The 25,945-nt window shown below is 34.1% G+C and overlaps 1 protein-coding gene and 1 pseudogene across 1 annotated transcript; both read right to left on the reverse strand.

Annotated features, from left to right (window-relative positions):
- Positions 1-13,519: 13,519 nt before the first annotated feature.
- Positions 13,520-15,326, reverse strand: LOC126715837 (G-type lectin S-receptor-like serine/threonine-protein kinase At1g34300). Its single transcript, XM_050416644.1, has 2 exons — positions 15,068-15,326; positions 13,520-14,926 (listed from the first exon to the last, which is right to left on the reverse strand). Exons 1-2 carry the CDS (start codon positions 15,099-15,101, stop codon positions 13,734-13,736), a joined length of 1,227 nt encoding a protein of 408 aa, XP_050272601.1. The 5' UTR covers positions 15,102-15,326; the 3' UTR covers positions 13,520-13,733.
- A 7,226-nt stretch (positions 15,327-22,552) lies between these two features.
- LOC126705426 (rust resistance kinase Lr10-like) lies at positions 22,553-24,442 on the reverse strand (annotated as a pseudogene).
- Positions 24,443-25,945: the final 1,503 nt, after the last annotated feature.

A 25,945-nucleotide genomic window follows, 5' to 3' on the forward strand; every position in this document is an offset into this window, starting at 1 on the left:
AGAAGATAATCCTTCCAATGTGTAACCTATTGGTAAGATTGAATATTGTCTTCAATTTGGGGAATCCTAATATACACTCAAAATGAGAGAGAGAGAGAGAGAGAAGTTTTGGAAGAGAGAGAAAATAGAGTGGTGGGATTGTTAAGGTTAAACTATACATTTTTTTATTATAAATTTTTTAGAGTGATTATATATCTTCCTTGATCGTACATCTCTATTAGTTTACACAGAAGAGCTGAATTAAATTTGAAAAATGAGTAGGAACGTTGGTTTGGTCAGATGAGATCACTAAATTTGGATTACAAACCGTTGTTTGAAAAGAAGTTGAAGAGTGTGTGTAGTCTAAAGGGAAGCTTGTATGGAGGAAGAAAGTTTCTAAGTGAGTCAAGTCTTGGCTTTCAAGTTTCATATACACGTAGGGGAGGAGAAAGAGAGTTTGTAAGTGGGTTAGGGTTTTGGCTTTCATCTACACATGGGAAATGATCATGCTTGGGTCATAATATGTAAGAGAAAAAGTGGGTTTGGGCTTTTAAGAAGGTTTGGTTTGATTTGGTCTAATTTTCAATAGCAGCCCATCTTTTAGATAACAGTAAAAAAAAGTTAATGTAATCTTTTGAGTAAAAAAAAAAAAAAGGTTAATGCGAAAAGGTTAAAGAGGCTAAATGAAAAATTAGAGTGCCATTTGGCAGAACCTCATGCTTTCCCACATGAGATCTCTGCTTTTATATATACTAGTCACATACCCACGTGTTGCGTGTGATAATTTTTTTAGGATTGTCTCATTAAATATTTTATTAATACTATAATTTTAGTTATTAACAATTGCTTTTTCACTTGTTTTTAAGTTAATAAAAACCTTAAATATACCTTTTTTTTACCTTTATACACACACATAGAGTGAATATTTACACATACCTTTAAGAAAACTCTATATATTCCACTTTTTTGGATGCGTAAAATTATAGACTACTACTGCATAATGATAGTGGCTAATTAATTTTATATATTTTTTTTAGTGATCTCATTTACAATGCTTCTTACCATTATCATATATTTACTAACTGATGATTTGCATAACAAAAACTATAAATGAGAGGTAGCATTGTTCATTAGATTTTCGAAAGTAATATTGTATGAAAATTATATATATATATATATATATATATATATATTATAAATAAGGTTAAATGAAATGTCAAAATATGGATTTTTAAATTTTCTAACTTTAATTCTTATGTAATTTCTACTACTATCAGAGAACATCTCTTTTTTAGTTATTATTAATATGGTTTCCATAGTTAGAGTTTGATTAGTTTTAAATTTAAATTTAGTACTATGATTGTATTTAGTTGCTGATTGTTGATTTAATTTTTTAAGTGAATTTAACGGTTTATGTTGTTACACTGTAAAGTTTTTAATGTTCTCCACACAGTAATCTCTATTTTATTTTTTACTTCTCTTTATTTTCCAATCAATGATTTCTAATTAACGTTTGGTTTTTTTTTTTTTTTGTTCTTTATCTACTCTTTATTGCTTTGTATTGGTTTTTTTCTATATAATCTCTCTCTCTCTCTCTCTCTCTCTCCATTGGCAACCTATCATTTTCCAAAATTTGATGATGATTCTATGACATTAAATATGAATTATTAGTTTTTTTTTTTTTTTAATTTAGTGTTTGTAACTTTTGTTTTGTATTTCATTCTTCATTTGATGCATTGGGTGTGAGAATGAGTGTTTCCCTAGCATTACTCCAATAATGTGGACAATTTTATTTATTTAATTTAGGCAAAATATTATATTTAAAATTTTAAAATAAAAAAGGAGTGGAAATATAAATAATTTAATGATATATATGGGGGATGTGGCTGAATTTAAGTATATGTTTAGATCCACGGCGCATTTTCACGTTTGCGTTTTCTGCTTTTTTTTTTTTTTCCCCCAGCATGTATGGACAGTAACATCACATGGATTCACTGTGTAGGAGACAAAGTGCACTGTTCACGCATTGTTCACAGGTCCCACAGTACTATTCACACATTAATAAATTATTTTGCTACAGTTTTTCCATTTTTAGTTTCAGCAAAAATAAGTTATATCCAAACGGACTTTAAATGTTAAATAAAACGATATGAGAAAAAAATAAAAATAAAATACATAACAATAAATACTAACTTATCCAAATAATTCTATGTAATATAATAATAGTACATTCTTATATACTATTTTTAATTATTTATAATGCAATATGATAATATTTAACAATCAAAGTCATTAAAAAATTAAAAAATTAAAAAGAAACAAAACTTTATCAAGCTAAAACACAAAACTAAATCCCATCAACCAAAACAGAGTTCTAAAGAGTACAAAACTTTATCAAGCTAAAATAGAGATGCAAGAAAAGAAAAAAAAAATCACCAAAAAATTGAGGGAGAAAGAGTGGGAAATAACCACCTTTTTGTGAGAGAAAGTTATGTAAAGAATGGAAGAGTGAATAACAAATTTATACTAAGAGGATGATAATAAAAGAAACAAAATAAAGGAAGATAAAAGGAAAGAGGAAGAGTAATATCAAGGTAGAATGTTTGGGGAGATGAAAAGGTAAAGAGAAGGAGAAAAGGTTGGAAAGTGTAAATGTTAAAAAAAAATGAGTACAATTTGATGAGCACAATTTTCTTTTATTTGAATTTAAGTAAAATATTAGATTTTTTATTTTTTAAAACAAAAAGAGAGAAAAAATATAAATAATTTAATGATAAGGAGGATGTGGTTGAATTTCAATATTGAGTAAAATAGAAAAGAAGAAAAAAAATTAAAAGATATAACAATAAACACTAAATTATTCAAATTATATTATGTAATGGAATACTATTTTATTTTTATATACTATCTTTAATTTTTTATAATGTAATCAGATAAAATTTAACAATCAAAGAACAAAATAATAATAATAATAACTTAAAACACAAAACTAAATCGCATCAACCTAAATTAGAGTTCTTAAAAACTCAAAAATTTATCAACCTAAAGAGGAGATGCAATAAAAAACAAAAATCCACCAAAACATTGTGAGAGAGAGAGAGAGAGAGAGAGAGAGAACCTTTTTGTGAGAGAAAACTATGCAAAGAATGGAAAAGAGACAAGTTTATCGTAAGAGGGAAAGGATAAGAAGAGACAAATAAAAGAAGATGAAGGGAAAGATGAATAGTAATATTAAAGTGGAGGGTAGTGAGAAGATGAAAAGGTAAGGGAAGAAGAAAGGTTGAAGAAAGTGTAAATATTTAAAAAATAAGTGAATGCAAAAAAAATTATAGGAAAATTGGAAATAAAAAAGAAATATATATAGATGTTAAAATCGACAAAGATGAATATGTAAAGTCAATAATCTATTTTTATATATATATATATATGTAAAAAAAAGGAATAAATAATAAATAATAATTATGTGACGAATGACGTGGTGATGAGGTTGCGCAACAGGAGCTCAGCAGCAATAAATACTATGCTTCAGTTTTTAGTAAGATATAGACTAGTCACAGACCCACGCATTGCGTGTGATAATTTTTTAGATAAAATACTATTTTAGTCCCTCGAATTTATAAAGAGTTAAAAAAAAATTATCATATTTTTCATAATCTTGTCTGTAACGTTTTTTTACCACTATCATATATTTATTGGTTGATGATTTGCACAACATAGACATTAAATAAGAGGTAGAACTATTCATTAATTTTTTTTTATTTCGTCACAATTTATTCACGTGGAGAGTTATAAGTGGTGAATTTATGGATTCATATAAACTCACCACTTTTATTTCACCACCACTCATGGCTTGCCCATATAATACCGGTAATCCTGACCTAAGCCAAGTCAAGTCAAGTTAAAGGTAAGACCAGAAGGCACTACGATTTGCTGAAACTGAAAACTGAAAACACTGTAGCAAAATAATTTTTTAATGGGTGAAAAATTACTGTTCACGCTGTTTTTTACTGTTCATAAGCCTAAAATCACTGTTCATGGACAATGAACAGTGACAAACATGCATCCAGGGAAAAAAAAAAAGCTGAAACGCGCAGCTTGAAAACGCAGACTTTAAAACACTATATCCAAACCTTTCCTATTTCCTTTTGAAACCAGATTGTTTTTTTTTTTTTTTTTTCCTTCTCTTTTCTTTTAATTTATTTGCAACTAATCTTTCTTTGACCAGCCAGTCAACAAAGCTGTTATCCTCTAGAAAACTTAAACATAAATAATGAAATTGTTTTTAATAAAAATAAAACTGGGTGAACATTCAAGAGTCATTCTTTGAAACTCCAAACCAAGTTTTGTCCAAAACAGCAGTCTCCACAAACAAAACAATGTCTGCTTTTCACACTACCCGCTTGACACGAAACACTCTAAAAGGAATGAAACACTCTAGACACTGGTTTTGACTTGTGAGAGCATCAGCATCAAAGAATGCTATGCTATTTTATTTTACCATCTCAAAAGACCACTTTATTACTTATACCATCCCATTTTATAATACCTCCCACATCCTAAAACTCTATTTTTATTAAAATATTATTCTTTAATCTTTCTTTATTATTTCTTTCTAACTGATACTTTTTTTCAGTTCCATTTTCCTGAGCTTTCCAACAGTTTTTTTTCCTCAGCCTCCCTCAACCTCTAGCACTGGTTCATCACATAGAACCACACACACAGACCCATCAACAGAGCCACACACACACACACACAAACCATCAAACCAGAGCCAACAACGGCCACCACACCCACCACCCAAGCCACCGATCAAAAACCCACACCGCCGATTTGAAACCCAACCGTTTGAAGCCCACTAGAGCAAACCCATTCAAAAAAAATCATCACCGGAGCCACCATTGGAGCTACCAATGATCAATCTAACCGATCCACCCACCAATCAACAGATCCACTGTTTCAAACCCACCATCAACCGATCCCAGCCCACCGATCCAAACCCAGCTCGCCGATCCACGATGAGAGATGAGAGAGAGGCCGTGTGAAGCTTCGTCGATTCACGACCAACAACCCACTTCAGCCACAACCCAACCACGACCCAGCCATTGACCCACGCCGTCACCCACGACCCAAACACCGGACCCACAACCCAACCACCGGACCCAACCACGACCAACGACCCAAACACCGGACCTAACCACGACCCACAACCCCTTTAAGCACCGGTCACAGCCAAAAACCACAACCACCACTGACCCACGCCATCACCCATGATGTAAACCTCGTCAAGAATAACGAGACCCAACAACGAAAGGGAACCCAAGATCGTTCTATGGACAGATTCAAATGGGAGACTTCGACCCGTTGTTTATAACAAACAAGAACCTCAGTATAAGGAAGACACCACAAACGGTGGTGGAAACTCCGTTTGATAAGTCGAGATGAACGCCACGGGAATTCTCGATAAGTTCGAGTAGTTCTTCAAAGAACCAAAGAGAATAAACCTCACAAGTTTTTTTTCAAATAATATCTGAAAAACGTTTACAGACTTAGATGACTATTTAAGGGCTCCTTAAAACTTGACAGACAAGAAAATATATTCTAAAATAACTCTTAATTGATACCTAACCATATTAGGAATAAAGTTTGACCTAAAAAGCATTAAATGCACCTAAAAACAAGGAAATAAATCACCTAAACCTAGAATAACGTTTTTTAGATAGACCCAAAATATTTCATGCCAATTCTTAGCCTTGACCGGATCCTTCTAAAACTTGAATCAAGGTGACGATTTTTTGTTGCCCACGTGGATCATGCTCAATGGGCCTCCACGAGTTTGCTTGAGCCCATAACACTTGGATGAGTCCGTTGAGTACATCCTTGAACTTCTTTGCTCGTGCTCTTGTAATCGGCCCAATTGGTACTTGAACATGATCCTTCGAAGCGGTGCCTTGATCTCCATCAACCCACGACCCAAACACCGGACCCACAACCCAACCATGACCCAAGCACCGGACCCAACCACAACCAACGACCCAAACACCGGACCCAACCACAACCCACAACCCCTTTAAGCACCGGTCACAGCCAAAAACCACAACCACCACTGACCCACGCCATCACCCACGACCCAAACGCCAGACCCACAACCCAACCACAACCCAAACACCGGACCCAACAGAGAAGGAAGAGAGAGAAGAGATGGTGTTTGGGTCTATAGAGAGGAGAGAGCAGAGATGGAGAAACAGAGAAGGAAGAGAGAGAAAAAAACTAAAGTTGGAGAGAGAAATCGGGGGTGGAATAAAAAATTTTGCAATAGTGGGGTTTACAATTGTTTGATGCAAGTGTTTTTGAGCCATGAAATGCCAAAAATGCCTTAAATATGGCATTAGCATTCTTCAATGCTAATGCTTTGATGTGATCGCTTTCCCACTTAGAAGTGTTTGACAAACCTAACATGCTACAGTAGTTATAGATGATATCACAACTTTTATCATAATTTATTAATGTAAAGAGTTGTGAGCGGTGGATTTGTGGATGGTAGAAGTGTGTCTCCACATGGCTCACCATCAAACATCCACCAATCACAACTCACCACGTAGCGAGTTGTGACACAAGTTGTGTATTTTTATGTGTCCATAGCATTACCCATATTTAAAACTTGAAAGTAGAGTATTGTTGCCCTTGACTTGGTTTTGCTGGGAGAATAGAGGAGTGGGGGATAGAAAATGATGTGGGGGTGAAAAAGTAAGGAATCGAAAAAAATATTAGTTTTTTCTCATGTGTATTTTTGACCCACCATCACCCCTCCACCAACCACAACTCGCGATCACTCCTCCACCAACCACCCTCCACCAACCACAACTCGCGATCACTCCTCCACCAACCACAATTCGCCATGTGGGTGAGTTGTGCACAAAGTTATGCACAGAGTTGTGGCACCAAAATCACTCCAAAAAAATATATCATGTTAGCGGTATATGAGTCATCTTTCTCACAGGTAGTATGTCCCACTCAGCTCTAAAAGAGAGAACTCATATATCCGTAAAGATGCATACCATTTATTTTTTAAAGGCAAAACTACAATGTCGGTTTCTTAAGTTTATCATATGCGTAATTAGTCTCTCAAGTTTCAAGCGAGCATTATTAGTCTCTCAAGTTTCAAGCGAGCATTATTAGTCCCTCAAGTTTCAAGCGAACAATGGTACTACTTATGTGGCTCACGGAACAAAGACTTGTCATTATTTTTAATATTTTGGCATTTTTTTACTGATAAAAATTACAAAATAAATTTACAAATAAGAAATTCACGCAAAACCAGTACTTGCAATTTCACGAACCCACCCACCCACAAGAGAAAAGGGGAGAATGACCGCCACCGGCGACAGCCCCAGACCAAAACCAAAATTAAAAAACTGTATAATTTCTTTTTTCCCAGAAAAGGTCATCACCTCAAAATTCACAAACCCAAGAAACAGTAACAACGAGAAGCCCCAGTTCTTTATAGATGATAGGATGAGAGAGTGATTTCATGACACAGAAAAAATAAGAAACAAACAGATCAAATATTTTGTTATGGCAGAAACTCCAAGACAACAGTTTTGGATGCGATTGAAGACCTGTATGCTCAAAAAGTCACCGGCCGCCTTCCTATATTACACACAAATGTTTTTAGGTTTGGTCAAACACAATCAAACCCAGTTGAGATCACAGAGAGACTTTTAAAACTGTTGTTCACACTTCCATTGTAGAGATCGAAGACCAAGATGGCGTGTTTAGCGGCAGGGACAGGGGTCGTTGGTTGTTCTCACAGAGTACGAGGAGGCTCGTTGTCTTTGAGATCGGAGGCTTTGTTTTTCCGAAAGAATGAGTGGTACAGATGGGTGAGGCTAAGGGTTTGTCGGTGAAAGCGATGGCGGTGGCGCCGAAATTCAAAAGGACGCAGAGGAGAGAGAAGCATCTGACGGAGAAGATACAGAAGAAGCCGAATAAATCGTCAGCGAAAAAGTTGTCGGAATCTGAAGAAGCTTTGACAAAGAAACGTAAAGGACGAGAGGGACAAGGAGAATGAGAAATTGAGGATTTGTGAGAGGAAGTGAATGCGGAGAGAGAAGAGGAGCGAGAAATTGATGAGATCAAAGCCGAGGGTGAAATGCACAGATCGGAGGTTTTCGCCATTAGAGAGAAAAAGACAGAGATTCCTTGTAGAGAGAGAGAAATGAAATCTCAGAATCAGAGAGGAAACAAAGTAAAAGAAGGGGAAGAATGGGAAGGGTAAAAAGTAAAAACTACGGTCAGCTGAAAACTGAAAATTGAAAAATATTGTAGCAAAATAATTTTTAAATGTGAGAATAGTACCGTGGGACCCATTTTTAATGAAAAAGTTGTTGAAATATGAAATTTGTGGGTCCGTAAATAGTGCACAGTGTGCACTAATTGGTTGAAAATGGTTTGACAAGTCAAACTTTGCGGCTACTGTTCATGCACTTAGCATAAACAGTAGCTGTAACAACCCTAAAACGCGTGAAAAAAAAATGGAAAAACACAGACACAAACGCTTTCAGCCGAATCCAAACGTACTCTACAAATAAAACAAAATATTGAAGAAAGGAAAAAAAAATTAATAGCAAAATGATGGAGCTGGTTTTGCAAAAGGACTAACAACTCAGTTACTACTGAATGCATTTGCATGAATCAATAAATTTTTTTTTTTCAATGTTGTAGCTTTCTCAGCTTGCTAAACCAGCATTTTATTTTGTAATTTCTATTTATAAAAAAATGCAATATCATTAAAAAAAATGTCAAGTTATTATTTTGTTAACCACGTAAGTAACACCACTAATGACAGTTAATAAAATAACTAATACAACTCAGTTTTAAAACTTGAGGGACTAATTGTGCACACATGATAAACTTGAGAGACCAACATTATAGTTTCGCCTTTTTTAAACTCTTTTTGTAATATTTATTGTTTCAATTTGAGACCAATATAACTTAATTATATTTTTTATGCAAAGCTTGAGAACAATATATTTTTAGGCAAAGTTTTCTCATGTATTACACGGGTTTCTAACTAGTTATATATAAACGTACAAAATAAAACTATTAGATTATTTGATTACAAGTTACAACTGAAAATCCTAGACAGAAGCAAAGGATAAAAGATAGGGATAAAAAATAGTGATGAGACATTTGAATTTAAATAAAATACAATAGTTGGAACCTAAATTGGAATTTTTATTCACGACGTGATCTGTAGAGGCATCGTGAGCTGTAAATCTAAGGCATTTATATCAATATATATATAAAAGCAGAGACCATATGCAGGAGTGCATGAGATCTTGCCAAGTGACACTCTAATTTTGCATTGTGCATTTTTTTTTTTACTACCTCTTTCATTAAGTGTTTTTGCTGTTATGCAAAAGTTCATATTAACTTATTTTCCTGTTAGCTTATTAATGTCCCATTAATTTACTAAACTTACACCACACCTTTCTCTATTCTTCATGTCTTTTAGCACACCCACCATTTTAGTATTTTAAAAAAAGCAAAAAAATAATAATTAAGGACTAATAATAATAACTAACCAGATAAGGCTTTGAAGAAAGATAGAGAGACACAAAAATGTTGTGAATTGTTATATAAAACGCACTGTTTCACTACATATTACAAAAAAAAAAAAAAAAAAAAAAAAAAAAAAAAAAAAAAACCTAAGATTGACAAAACATTTGAAAGAGAGAGAAAGAGGAATCTAAGGGATCACTGCCTTTGTTATACAGGCCACCCACTACCATTAAGACATCGAAACCCCTACAGGTTTTTTTTTTTTTTTTTCCTTTTTCTTTTTAAAATTAGTGGCTTAAATATGATTTAGGTTTACAAATATAAACATTAACATGAGCATGAACATGAAGGTAGATTTCTATTCATTTTCTTGAAGAAAAAATATACTTACAAAAAATTCTAAACTTTATTAAGTAAAGAAGAATCAAGTTATAGATAGCAAAATCAACAAACCAAAAATTTTAGGAGACTAAGAGGAGCCATTACTCATTTGAAACAACCCAAAATACTCAAGGACTAAAAAAAAAACCATCCACTCCACACATCCATTGCAACTACTTTAGCTCAAGGAAAACAATATATATATATATATATATTTTTTTTTTTTTTAATTTAGAAATAATTACAATATCTATGCTAACCCCGCAACTTGAACCTTTTCTCCTTGACTCCCACAATTTGAACATTTTCTCCCTTAAATCCAAGACACTTTGTGTATGAGGATGTGCCAATTCAGTTACATGGCCCTCAACATATATATATCTCATTCAATAAATATAGAACTTCCTTTAAAAAAAAATTAATATGTTTATCATAATTAAGGGAAATCCTAATGGGTACTTCACTTGAGCATATGTGAAAAAGGCATATACATACCACAAATGGCAAAGGAGAAAGAAAAAGTTGCTAATCCCTTTTAATATGGTTAATTGCTTTGCCTCAATTAGTCACCCAAACAACATACCGCTTATTCATTCCACAACCACAAATGACAATGCAGCATTGGCCATCGGTAATTGCTAATCTGAAAGTATAGATTTCTTTAATAGCTCTACCTTCATTTCTTTTGGCTAATATGTCTTTACCAAATCAAAATCAAACCACAAAAATCATATAAAATCACCAAATTAGTGTTTAAAATTATAATTAAATTTTTAAAAGAAATGTAGGCACAATTGCACAAAAATTCCATGTAACTAAGTCACACTTAGGAATATTGGACCCTTTTTCCTTTGTATAAATAGGGGGTCCCAATGGGATAAGAGGGCTAACAATTTTCTCTCCAAAACATTTATTGTAGGAACATAAAAGTTTTCCATTGTAGACTTTTCACGTTTAAAGAACATGGCTTGCCAACTAATCAACCTATAGTTTTTAGTACCTACAGCAATTTCACAACATCAAGAACAAACTCCAGTGTATACAGTGTCAAATTCCATAGTCTCCTATTACATCAAATGAGTGTTTAATTTTTCTCACAAAGTATTGAATAGTAAAGCTTCTGGGCCATAGTTAGGGGTGTGCAACGGTCGGGTTGGGTCGGGTTGAGGGGATTTTTTGACCCAACCCACCATGGTGGGTCAAAAAAAATTCAACCCAACCCAACCCATCACATAAGTCCAACCCAACCCACATGGGTCGGGTTGGGTCGGGTTGAACTCATGGGTTTGACAAATTTTTATTATTATTATTATTAAATTGAGTAGAAAAAAAAATTAATATATTAAAAAAAACCTAAAGATTAGTATTAATGTAACTCCTTAAAGGTAAACAACACTAATGACTAAACAACAATAGTAATTTATTAGGATTTGTGTGAACTAATTGGCTTTTATATAGGATAGGAAAAACTGGCTATTTAAAAAATTTTATTAATTATATAATATATTTTATATATATATATATATATATATTAAATTAGTATTAGTAGGAGGAACTGAGGAAATGCTGCTTTATAGTTGGTTTTTTTTTTAAATTATTAAATATAATATATATATATATATATATATAAAAGTGCCCTACAATTGATTTAAAAAAATTATTAAATATAAAATATATTTTAAATATATATTAAATATGGGTGGGTCGGGTTGGGTTTGGTGGGTTTGTAATTTTATGACCCAAACCCAACCCGACCCACCATAAAAAAAATTTTTGTAACCCAACCCAACCCACCAAGCCTTAAAAACCGACCCAACCCGGTGGGTCGGGTTGGGTTGGGTCGGGTTTGGCGGGTCGGTGGGTTTTGTGCACACCCCTAGCCATAGTCTCAACTACAACTCTCAATCATGTTGGACTTGGATGACACCTTTCCATAATGCATCATTATGAGATGCAGAAAAAATTTGGAGTGTACACAACGTTTAGTATGGATGGGAAGAAATTTCATCCTATTCCAATTGGTTAGGTCAATAAAGGACCTATTCCAATTTAATGATCTTGGAATTTTGTATACAAGTAATAATCAAGGAAACTTCCACCTAAAAGTCGGACTTTTGGCAAGAGAGAAAATTGATGTCTAGACAAATCAAGCCAACCAAAATGGACCATATTCTTAATTTCTTATCTTGATTTGTTCCATGTACAAGATTTACAATCAATGCTTGGTGTATAAAAGTTGAACATCTTATCTAAAGTTCATCCTTTGAAAGTTTGAGAAAAAATTCATTTAAACCAACACAATATATAAATTATAAAGGAATCAAAGAAAAATTGTCAAAAATAATGAAAATTTAATTTGTGCTTAAATTCTTATAAGGATGAACACAATAACAATATCCTTTTTTATTTATTTATTTAAATAAAGATTAAAAAAAAAATCTATGCTTAAATTCTTATAAGAATGAACACAATAGCAATATCCTTTAAAAAAAAAAAGATAAAAAAAATCTATGCTTATTTTGTACGTATGATAAAGTCCTATCACAACGTTTTTTTAGACTCATGCTGATTAGTGATTAGGAGTTATAAAAGAATAATCATCAATATATATATATATATATATATATATATATATAAAGCAAAGATCTCATGTGGGAGTACATGAGGTCTTGCCAAGTAACGCTCTAATTTTGCATTTAGCATTTTTTTTTTACCTCTTTCATTAAGTTTTTTTATTATTACCCAAAAGTTCATATTAACTTATTTTACTGTTAGCTTATTAATGTCTCATTAATTTACTAAACTTACACCACACCTTTCTCTATTCTTCATGTCTTTTAGCACACCCACCATTTTAGTATTTTTAAAAAAGCAAAAAATAATAATAATTAAAGACTAATAGTAATAACTAACCAGATAAGGCCCTGAAGAAAGATAGAGAGACACAAAAATTTTGTGGATTTTTGTATAAAACGCACTGTTTCACTATATATTACCAAAATAAATAAAAAAAACTTGAAACTGACAAAACATTTGAAAGAGAGAGAAAGAGGAATCTAAGGGGTCACCGCCTTTGTTATACAGGCCACCCACTACCATCAAGACACCGAAACCCCTATGGGCTTTTTTTTTTTTTTTTTCTTCCTTTTTCTTTTTAAAATTAGGGGTGGGTAATTTGGTTGGATAGTTTTTGTTTTGGGTATATAAGTAGAGAGAATATTTAGTGCATAATGTAAAACCATATTCTACCATGGTTCAATTTTAAATCATCTATAAGACACATGCATACACATTTGTCCAAACCATGTCATAATGTCGCACTATCGATAAGTGGAATACGGTCAGAGAGTTGGACAAACTTTCATTTCATGGGATGAAATATATGAACACAACACAAATTAGTTGATTTTCATGGTCTCGTTACTCTTTTGCATTTATTTTTGGTTTCATGATTAAAAAAAAAAAAAAAAAAAATCTTACCTTAAGAAGGGTACAAATATGCAATGAAGCTACTAAACTAATTTTTAATACCTTAAAATGTATATGTTTCTTTACTCTAATTTAGCTTACTTTTTCTTTATAATATATATATACAATATTATCCAAAACCATCTTACATAAAATATTACAAAATTATCTGTGCATTGCACGGACAACTTACTAGTTACAAGTAAATAAGTAATCAAATTCACATGGTACATTATGCATTTCTGTATAAAATGAGAAATGGTATCCTTAAATCATGTACCTATGTAAAAATTAGTACACTGATCACACTTGCAGAGACTCAGTAGTGATGCCCTTCAGCTCACCTAAATAGAGGCTATTTCAATCTCATATTTCCTCATCACGGGAGTAGCGCCTACAAAGCTCATTTGAGAGGAGTATTCTGAATTAAAAGTGCTATCAGTCTGTGTTGGATGGGAATTTGCATTATCCCAAGGATTAGCAACCAACAAGTGGTGGAATGGGTTTAAAGGTGTAGGAATCTCTACCGCTCCTTCCAACATCTTTACCACAACACTCATCAGAGGTCTTGATTCAGGCCTATACTGAACACACCAGAAAGCTACCTTCATCATTCTCTCTGCTGTCTCTCTATGTTCCTCCTCTATCCCACAAACTATGCTCAACTCTCCCGGTTCTCCATGTTCGAACTTTTTCCAAACTAACATTGGGAACCACTCTTGACTCTCTGGAAGACTACCATCGAGGTTCTTTCTCTTCCCTATGATTTCAAATAATAGCATCCCAAAGCTATAAACATCACACTTTTGGGTTATAGGATATGGCATCCACATTTCTGGTGCAGCATAACCAGGTGTCCCCCTTCCTCCTGTCATGGTGATATGTGTATTTTCCCTGTTAGATAGCTTTGCCAAACCGAAATCAGCTACCTTAGGCAAGAAGTTTGCATCCAAAAGAATATTTTCTGGTTTAATATCATAATGGATTATTCGTTGTTGACATTCTTCATGCAAGTAAGCAATCCCTTTAGCTGTCCCAACTGCAATCTCATGAAGCTTTCCAAATCCTAAGGTCTTGTTTTCACGAAACAAGTACTTGTCAAGCGAGCCGTTTCCCATGTACTCATAAACAAGTGCTCTCAGGTTCTTCTCAAAACAGAAACCATAAAGACGTACCAGATTAAAGTGATGAACCCTTCCTATTGTACTCACTTCTGCCTTGAATTGATCCTCAATTCTCTTATCAGAATTCCCATATAGAACCTTCACTGCCACTACAGATCCGTTACTAAAGATTCCCTTATAGACTGATCCAAATCCTCCTGAACCCAAAAAATTAGTGAAGTTGTCTGTTGCAATTCTGAGCTGCTGAGAGGTAAATTTGATTGGCTTCTCTCTTTCCATATCGTAGAGAAATTTATCCATGGTGAGTGTCATAAATCGTGAGTCCGGTGAGTCCGGATTGACATTGCTGCTATTCCTTTTAGAAAATCTTTGGCATACCATAACCACAATAATAATCTTTATAACAATGACTACTGCAGAAATGTAAAAATTTTAACTCAATAAGAACCTCACAGCTTTTCAGAATTATTGGTACTAACTAATAATAATCAAAAAGTAATGAGAACACAAAGCTGGAAAAGAAACAAATAATAAAGATGGATTTAAAATCTTACCCAAGCCCACAAGAATAGCAGCTGCTTCGGACATTATTCAGGAAATGAAATGCAGACAATGCACTCCCACAAACTCAATTGAAAGAGACGAACTTGTATGAGAAAAGAAATGATGAATTTACTTGAGTTTTATTTCAATGCATTAATCTTTGGGAAAGGCCTGTTGCGCACACAACCAACTATAACTAAAAAGTTGAACACTGCCTTAATCTTTTACTCTATACTTTGAATATTCTGAAACTTGAAACCGTGTGGGGTTTGTTTACTGATATGAGAAAATGACAAGCCTGCCTGCCAGGCAGGTCATAATATGAAGGAAAATGCTAGGATAGTGAGAGGATTGTGACATTCATATGGTGGCTTCCAATTGTAAAGTTTATTGTCTTCGTTGAATAAAGGGGTTGTGTTCAAATTCCGTCTTGATTCAATCTTCTGACTTCTCAACCATTATTATAGGAGAATGCTAGAGTTACCAAAAAAAAAAATTTACAAAACTTTTCACAAACTATGGTGAGTTGTTATTAATAAGTGAAAAAGTGATGTTAGTGGTGGCCCAAATAAAAACTAGTATAAATTGGCCACAACAACAATTTGTAAAAATAGTTTGAGGAAACTATTGTAATAGCAGAAGCTCTATTAATAAATTGTTGTAGGAAAATGCCTCCTTGTAGTACTACCACACAAGATTGATTGTGAAAAAAATATTATGGTAGAAAGATCTTTCGATGATGCTTTGGGAGGAGAGGTTTGTGTAGATATATGAGTTTTTTCATTGATAATTATGTCACGTTGTCAGCGTAATGTTGATAAGTTCATGATATAATTACATTTTTCTGATATTATTAAAGAATTGTATTTTTTTCTAATATAAGTGATGAATTTACTTATATATGCTTCCTCTTTATGCTATTCAACACGTATAGAAGATGAACCATTTGTAAAGAGTGATAAAACAAATTTCATCTGCATTACATTATTTACAAAATATCTTGTCTTATATGATAATTTAATGTAAAATGTATTATGTTTCCTTGAAGAAAAAAAATACTTACAAAATTTAAAACACTTTCAAATAACAAATATAGATAGCTTAATTTTAAACATCTAATATATTGTATCAATCATACTTTGATAGAAAATAATTCATAATTTTAAGAAATGTTTGGGACTAGCACTTATAAGTTTCGTCTATCATTTTCATTTTTCACTCAACAAAAAAACAAATCGTTAAGTTTTACTGCGCATCATGCGGATATGCAACTAGTAATTATTAATGGAGTAAAATCATACCGGCTGAAATTTGAGTATTGACCGAAATTGGTCAAAATAGATTGAAATTTTTCCCGATGTGGAATTAAAGGCTTTCTCATTCTTGTCTACTAACTAGTTTGATATTTTTCGGCCGGAATGAAATGAAATCCATGACAATGTTTTAATTCAATCACTGAAAGATTTAAAAATTGGCTTAAAACTTGTAGTTATCCTCAAAATAATTATAAAATTGTTATAAAAGAATAAAAATTCAAAAAAAAAACTAAAAATTCAAAATTCAAAATTAGAGCCAAGCAATCAAACCGTCGTAGTGCCAACCAACACTTTATCACAGGGAGTAATTATATGTATTTCTTTTATTTTGAACTTGCATGTTGGCAAGGGATCTAGCATATTGGATTGCTTGTTAGAAAGTGGGTATAAAGTATGAAGTAGAGGCCAATCTATTCGACCAGGCAAGCTTAGGTGCTTAACTGTTTTCCACTTTTGTATGCTAACTCTAAACTTATGGCTTGGTTATATTTAGACTTTTGAACATTGATCAAAGTTGGTTCTTGAACCTATAACTAGGTGGTAACTCCATTTTATGTTCTAACTCGAGTCAGGTGCGTATTTCTATATCTAATGTGTTCAACTGATCCACATCGGCCAATCCCCAAGAAAGCTATTCTGTTGGTAGACATGATTCATGGGCTACACCTTGGGACACTCACACCAACTAGCTAGCCGTGGAGAGTAGCACCTGGAAGGGGTACCCATCGGCTGTAGTTGTAATGACCCCACCCCACCTGTGTAGATATTGTCCGCTTTAGGGCCTCATACCCTTCACGGTTTTATTCTCCCCCAAAGCACACAACAGTGGGGAAAAAGGCCTCTACACATTGAAGGGAGGTCATTCCTTATAAACACATTTTCATGTGCTTCCCTAGGCAATGTGGGATTCCATGGAATGCAAGACCCCCCCTTTTTGGGTCACTACAATTCACCCCCCTTACGGGCACACGCGTCCTCGCATGTAGGGCCCACACTTCCGGCTAGGACATGGCTTTGATACCATCTGTAACGACCCAAGGAAAAGCGCTAGCCACATCTGCGCTAGCCACATCTGCGCTATACCTCAAAAGGACTAGTCACAATTGAGACTCCTTGTAGTTGTTAATAAAGCCCAGTTCAACTCAGTAAATACCCGATGTGGGACTCATTACACACCCATACACATCACACAATCAATCAAATTGGGGCATCACAACTACAAGGAGTCTCAATTGTGACTAGTCCTTTTGAGGTATAGCGCAGATGTGGCTAGCGCTTTTCCTTGGGTCGTTACATATGGTATCAGAGCCGGCCCAGTAATCCCATATGGGCTCAAAGACACTACCCCACAAAGTATGCCCTAACGAGGACGTTAGGGATTTAAGTGGGGGAAATTGTGATACCCCAATTTGATTAATTGTGTGATGTGTGTGGGTGTGTAATGAGTCCCACATCGGGTATTTACTGAGTTGAACTGGGTTTTATTAACAACTACAAAGAGCCTCAATTGTGACTAGTCCTTTTGAGGTATAGCGCAGATGTGGCTAGCACTTTTCCTTGGGTCGTTACATATAGTATCAGAGCCGGCTCAGTAATCCCATGTGGGCTCCAAGACACTACCCCACAAAGTGGGCCCTAACGAGGACGTTAGGGATTTAAGTGGGGGAAATTGTGATACCCCAATTTGATTGATTGTGTGATGTGTGTGGGTGTGTAATGAGTCTCACATCGGGTATTTACTGAGTTGAACTGGGCTTTATTAACAACTATAAGGAGCCTCAATTGTGACTAGTCCTTTTGAGGTATAGCGCAGATGTGGCTAGCGCTTTTCCTTGGGTCGTTACATATGATATCAGAGCCGGCCCGGTAACCCCGTGTGGGCTCAGAGACACTACCTCACAAAGTGGGCCCTAACGAGGACGTTAGGGATTTAAGTGGGGGAGATTGTGATGCCCCAATTTGATTGATTGATTATGTGATGTGTGTGGGTGTGTGATGAGTCCCACATCGGGTATTTACTGGGTTGAACTGGGCTTTATTAACAACTACAAGGAGCCTCAATTGTGACTAGTCCTTTTGAGGTATAGCGCAGATGTGGCTAGCCCTTTTCCTTAGGTCGTTACATCGCACGTAAAAAAGGCCTAAACAACATCATTTGTAGAGTGTGGGTTTGAAAGGCTAGGCCTTGGTCACTGAACGGTGGTTAGTCGTGGTATTCGTACAGAGTTAAACCGTGTTCGCTCGAGGAGTCTTTCTCCTTAAGGCGGTCTGGGAGGCTCTGTACGAACACCACGACTAACCACCGTCCGATGACCAAGACCTAACCTTTCAAAACCACGCTCTACAAATGATGTTGTTTGGGCATTTTTTACGTGCGAACCCAATATCATTTTGGGTTGTTACAAATTGAGTCCTTACAATTGGCGCCGTCTGTGGGAAAGGCTTGTGTGTTGGCACAGGCGATGGGTTGAGACAATCCCCCCATCATTTCCAACAGCCGGTTGTAGTGTCCTAGCATAAAGTTCCACAAGGGGCTGGGAAAAAAGGCCAAGAACCAGAGCCTCCCAGACCGCCTCAAGGAGAAAGACTCCTCGAGCGAACACGGTTTAACTCTGTACAAACACCACGACTAACCACCGTCCGGTGACCAAAGCCTAGCCTTTTAAACCCACGCTCTACAAATGATGTTGTTTGAGCCTTTTTTACGTGCGAACCCAATATCATTTTGGGTCGTTACAAATTGAGTCCTTACAGATACATTAATTTTTTTTTTTTTTGCCACATTTAAACCACGCAAACTTAATAATTTTATATTATGTGTTCGCATCGTCTCTACTTCTTCTTCTTCTTCTTCTTCCTTTTCTTCTCAAAAATATTATGTATTATCTTTAAAGGATGCCAACAATATTGATCTTATGGGAAAAGTTACATAAAATATTGAGAAAAAAATGTTTTATATTACAATCTACTAAAAATGTTTTACACATTCATCTATTTTAATTTAGATTTTCTTCCCCAAAATAAAATTAATTTAGATATTTATAAGTAAACAATGAAATAATGATACATGAATAATAATAAAAAAACAATATCTATACATATTTATCTTGTACGGTTGTAACTTTACATATACTTTTGCATTTATATATTCATCTACTTTAATTTAGATGTTTATAACTTAATAATGAAATCTATAAACAAGGTAATTAAAACAATCATATTTCTACAATTCAAAAGGTCACAATTTCTTTTTTCAAAAAAAAGCCTTTTACATTTCCTTGGAATTATTTTTAAAATTTTTTTATAAAACCTTTAACATACCACTAACCTAACCACTTCATACATTAAAAAAAATTAAGGCTCATTATTACTTCCGTTAATATATTATGGATATCTTAATTGATTGAGACCAAACTAGAAAAATGTCTTTCATATTTCCTTGAAAATTCGGGGAAAAAAAAAAAAAAAAAAAAAAAAAAAAAACCTTGACATACCACTAGCATAACTACATCTATAACTATTTAAGCCATCCATGATATCTATTTCTTATTGATAACCATAAAATTTACAACTAGCAAGGGAACATACAAAGTAATAAAGAATAAATGAAGGAAGAAAAAAAGAAATGAAATCAAACGTCAATTAATAACTGTTATTTGGAAAATAAAAAAGTGGTAAAGAGGAGTAAGAAATAAAATAGAGATGGCTATATAGAGGATATTAAAAACTTTATAGTGCAATAAAATCAACAATTAAATATAATAATACAAAATTTAAACTTAAAACTAATCAAACTCTAACTAGGGAAATTTTATTTATATATATAATCATAATCTTCATACACCATGACTTAAAAAAAATTATTAAATAGTTCTACCTCTTATTTAATGTCTATTTTATACAAATCATCAACCAATAAATATATGATAATGGAAAAAAATGTTATAGATAAGATTATGAAAAATATGATAAAACTATTTTTTTTTTAACTCTTTATAAAGTCTAGGGATTAAAATAGTATTTTATCTAAAAAATTATCACGGACAATGCGCAGGTCTGCGACTAGTTATTGGTAATAATAATAAACAAAAAGTAATGAGAAAATAAAGCTGGGAAAGAAACAAATAATAAAGATGGATTTAGAATCTTACTCAAGGTCACAACAACAGCAACTGTTGCTGTTGTTGTATCTACAGGCCCTCCATTGCTTGCAGTACTGGACATTATTCCGGAAGTGAAATACAAACACTTAAAACACATGAAAGAGATGAACTTCTAAGAAAAAAAATGGTGAATACATGGTATGTACAACATCAAGTTTACAACAAAAGAGAGAACATCATATCCTGATTTCTACAAAACTTCCAAAATGAGAGCCGTGTTTTGACCAATAAGTCTTATTCCCATGCATTAATCTTTTTTTCTTTACTATGAATATACTTGAAAGTTGAAACTATGTGGGGTTTGCTTAATGATATGATAAAATGACAAGCCTGCCTGCCGGCCTGGCCATAATATGAATATATAACTCAGAGGATTATGACATTCTCAAAAGAATAATCCAACCAAGGGCCATGGTATGCACCACTAATATTGAATTTTCTAGGACATCGTATGCAACGGGGTTTGAAGAAGCAGACATAACTTGCCCTCTTTCAGGAAATAGCAGAAATCCTATAGATTTTAAATGTAAACGAATGTGACTAATGATTATAAAATGAAAGGGAAATCATCCAATTTAGTGATAAAATAATGTGGAATGTATGGTGAAACAAAATATTCTGAATCTACATAGTGCTTGAATACAAGGAACATGGTGGGTTCCAAACTTCCAATTAGTTGTAAAGTCTCTCGTCATACCATGGGTTCCAGTTGTAAATTTTCTTATTGTTAAATAAAATAGGTGTGTTCAAATTCCGTCTTGATTTTAAACTTCTCAACAATTATTATTATAAGTCGTCAATGCTTCATTAAAAGAATCACTGTCTTGATCTCATATTGTTTCTGGATGTCAGTCTTGACAGGGAACAAAGGCATATCCGTCCATAGGATAGGATCAATACAATTCGTCACTGTCAGGATTTCAACTTTGGCCTTAACATCACAGCATCATTCGTCCAAGGTCTCATCTCTGTGTTATTAGTTAGCAATTAAGTCTCTGCCACTTCTTTATGTTATTCACCTAGTACAAGCCAACAGATAGTAATTTCCCCAGCTTAATTTTGTAGACCTAGCATTTCTCTTATTTCTTTCAATGTTATGTAGTTTGTCTCACTTATTAAACACTTTTTGAGTATGAAGCCAATTGCAATGAGCTATTCTACAAGCAAAACAATTTTCACAAAATTTTTCACAATAGTTACATTAGCAGGTTCTTATTGGTTCTCATCTGGACCTACAACTAACATTACTTTATCATCTATCATTAACAACTTGCCACCTCAACAGTTTTCACTTGTGATTTGGAATGGGTTTGCTATTCAAAAGTGACACTTTCTGCCTATCTGCTTTTGTTTTGAAGTCAAGAAGTGCTATAGTTCTCTTAGTTGAAATTTCTAGAACTATAAGGGAGTCCTTAAATTTGAAAACTTAAAAACTAAAACTAAAGTTTGGAGCTTGGTCTCTGTAAATCCAAAATTTAAAGCATTATTTGCTTTAATTTGAGCTTTCAATTAAAACTCTATATTGCACAAACTTTACTGCTAAAGCTCTACTTGCTACAGTGAACACTTTGTCTACTTGTCGGCACTGCACTCCGCTTTTGAGAAGATAATGTGACTGGTTTCTTAAACAAGTCTATAATCATAAACATCATTCATTTATATCCAACCAAAATTAGGCGATTCCATATAGTTTTATTGTCTTTTGCCCACCCTGCTCTCCGCACTTTTTGGAATCAAGAGAAACATTCTGAACAACCAATTACATTTACCGCTGCCTATATTGGTCAACCAGCTCAATTATAGCATGGCTACATGCTTGAAAGCATCTTCCACATCAGAAGTTTGGCTCGAAGGGAAAAAAATGAAATGAGATTACATGCCTCATGGACACATCCAAGTTCAGTTAGCTGCTGCACTAGGAGAGAATCACATTAACCAGATCCCAGATGTTTTTAAGATCCTTTACGAATTCAATGCACTTTGCTATTCCATACATAGGTATATGGATATAGTATACTCAACAGGAAAGTCTGCAGATACTTCCACTTCCAACAAATTCTGCAATACAAAAACATTTCCAAGTTCAAGAACCTCCAATAAACATTTCCAGTAAAACAGAAACTAAAATAAAATATTAAGTTACCATCCAACAAGGATTTTACACACTGTACTTTGCTTGATATATCTTTAGCTTTTGCATCCCTTTTTCCCTGAAGTATTGAAATTCAAAATGTTTTACAAGGTAATAGAATAAAAGGAATTGAAAATAGAAGAAATTGCAATAAAGACCATTTAAGTGAAATATTATCATGTTATTTAGGTTTACCTATCAAAAAAAAATCATGTTATTTAGGTTATACATTTTCCAATGCAGCTTGAAAGTTCACATGCATGATTTCAACAAGAAAACTGGTTGTTTCTTTGATACTAGCATAATTGCTCTTAAAAAAGTGGAGGAACGCGTGTCACCATCTATATTGAATCTGAGTTATGTTTTTTATCTGACCAGCTCAATGGAGATCAGAAAGTGTGTTAGAAATATGGATGAATTTTTATTACAGAAAAAAATTAGCATTGCAGGGCAATTTCTTTTTCTATTGTAAACTTATACACAAAGCTAGTGGGAACCAAGGACCTTGCGCTCCCCACTCTTACCAAGTAATCAAATTCAAATAGCACATTATGTATATATTTTTTTTTAATTTGAAAAAAAGAAGGTATCCTTGAATGTACATATGTAAAAGATTAGTACACTGATCAAACTCACACACACACACAGACTGATGCTCTTCACTCACCCAAGTAGAGGCCATTTCAATCTCATACTTCCTCATCACAGGAGTAGCACATACAGAGCTCATTTGAGAGTAGTATTCTGAATTATAATTGCTATCCGTCTGTGTTGGATGGAAAGGTGCATTAGTGCAAGAAGTAACAACCAACTTGTGCTGGAATGGATTAAAGGATTTAGGAATCTCTACTGCTCCTTCCAACATCTTCACCACAACACTCATCAAAGGTCTCGATTCAGGCCTATACTGCACACACCAGAAAGCTACCTTGATCATTCGCTCTGCTGTCTCCATATATTTCTCCTCTATCCCACAAACTATGCTCAACTCTCGCAGTTCTCCACATTCAAACTTTTTCCAAACCCACCTTGGGAACCACTCTGGGCTCTTTGGAAGACTGTCACCATGGTTCTTTATCTTCCCAATGATTTCAAATAATAGCATCCCAAAGCTGTATGCATCACACTTTTGGGTTATAGGATATGGCATCCACATTTCTGGTGCAGCATAACCAGGTGTCCCCCTTTCTTCTGTCATGGTGACATGTGAATTTTCCCAGTTACAGAGCTTGGCCAAACTGAAATCAGCTACCTTAGGAAAGAAGTTTGCATCCAAAAGAATATTTCCTGGCTTAATATCATAATGGATTATTTGTTGTTGACATTCTTCATGCAAATAAGCAATCCCTCTGGCTGTCCCAATTGCAATCTCATGAAGCTTTTCAAATCCTAAGATGTTTTCACAGAATTAGTACTTGTCAAGCGAGGCAGTTTCCATGTACTCATAAACAAGAGCTCTCAGGTGCTTCTCAAAACTGAAACCATAAAGACGTACAAGATTAAAGTGATGAACTCCTCCAATTGTACTCACTTCTGCCTTGAACTGTTCCTCAATTCTCTTTCAGAATTCCCATTTAGAAGTTTCACTGCCACTATGTCTCCATTACTAAAGATCCCCTTATAGACTGCCCCAAATCCTCCTGAACCCAACAAATTAGTGAAGTTGTTTGTTGCAATTCTGAGCTGCAGAGAGGTAAATCTGATTGGCTTCTCTCTTTCCATATTGTTGAGAAATTTATCCATGGTGGTGAATGTTATAAATCGTGAGTCTGGACTAACATTGTTGCCAACAAACAATTTTAGGCATGCCACAACGAAAGAAACAAATGTTATAAAGATGGCTGCAGTGTTAAAGAACTTAATAAGAACCACACTGCTGTTCAGAATTATTTTTAAAAATAATGAACAAAAAAAAGTTGGAAAAGAAATAAATTTAAAGGATGGATTTAAAATCTTACCGAAGCCCAGAAGAAGTTCTGTTGGGGACATTATTCAGGAAATGAAATACAGACTTAAAACTATCCCCACAAACTCTATAGTCTATGGCATGTGAAAGAGATGAACTTATAAGTAAAAAATGGGGAATAGATGATTGGTACAACATCAAGTTCGCAACAAAAGAGAGAATAGCACATCTTGAATTCAATGAAACTTCCAAAATGAGAGCCATGTTTTGACCAATATTCCTAGTTCAATTCATTAATCCTTCCGTTCCTACTATGAATATACTTGAATCCATGTGGGGCTTGCTTATTGATATGGTAAAATGACAAGCCTGCCGGCCTGGCCATAACATGAACAAATAAGTCCTAAGACTATGACATTGCAAAGGAAGCAGACATGTATAATTTGTCCTCTTTCAGGCACCAGCAGTAATCCTGTAAGTTTTATAATGTAAACGAATGCGACTACTGATTATAAAATCATCAAAATTAGTGATAAAACAATGTCAAATGCATGGTGAAAAAAAAAATCCGAATCTACATAGTTCTTGAATACAAGGAAGAAGCACTAAGTCGCGTAGATGTTGCCACAAAATCCATGCCTAGATTATGCTGGTGAATCTTTGTCGCATGTAGATTCATCAAACCCTCCGCTCTTGATTCAAACTTCTCAAAAATTATTATTAGTCATCAATTCTTCCTTAAAAAGAGTCACTGTCTTGATCTCATACTCTTAACCACATCATTCGTCCAAGTTCCCATTTTTGTGTTATTATTTGGCCATTAATTCTCTGCCACTTATTTATGTTATTCACCAAGTACAACCAACAGATCTAGCAACTTCCCGGGCTTAATTTTGTAAGACCTTTAGTTTTTGGTCAAGCTTATTTGCTTAAAAGATGAGACAAAACAGAAACTTTAGCAAATAAATTGGCTTATCTCAAATAAGCTAGCCAAATGCTTACCAAAATTCTTTAGTATCCATTTGGTTGGGATGATTTAGGAGAGGATAGAAAATGGAGAGAATAAAATTGGTGGGGTGGAAAAAATAAGGTTTTTGGTTGTTTGGTTTAGAGGTGAAAATGGGGGTAGATTTTGGTGGGGCTTAGGTGTTTTCTCCTTGGCCCACCAAAAATCAATCTCTCTTATTTGAGAAGAAAATGGAGGAAGGGGGTAGAAGGAAAATGATTCATTTACATCCTTTTCTTTTGTATTTTTTTTTTTTTCTTTTTGAATCAAACGATAGTTTTTAGGACATGAGAGTAAATTTATACCAATTACATTTTTCATTTTTTGCCAACAAAACAAAGGAAATTTACATCCTTCCACATTTCCA

Source organism: Quercus robur, chromosome 2, assembly GCF_932294415.1.
Source record: "Quercus robur chromosome 2, dhQueRobu3.1, whole genome shotgun sequence".
NCBI classification, from domain to species: Eukaryota; Viridiplantae; Streptophyta; class Magnoliopsida; order Fagales; family Fagaceae; genus Quercus; species Quercus robur.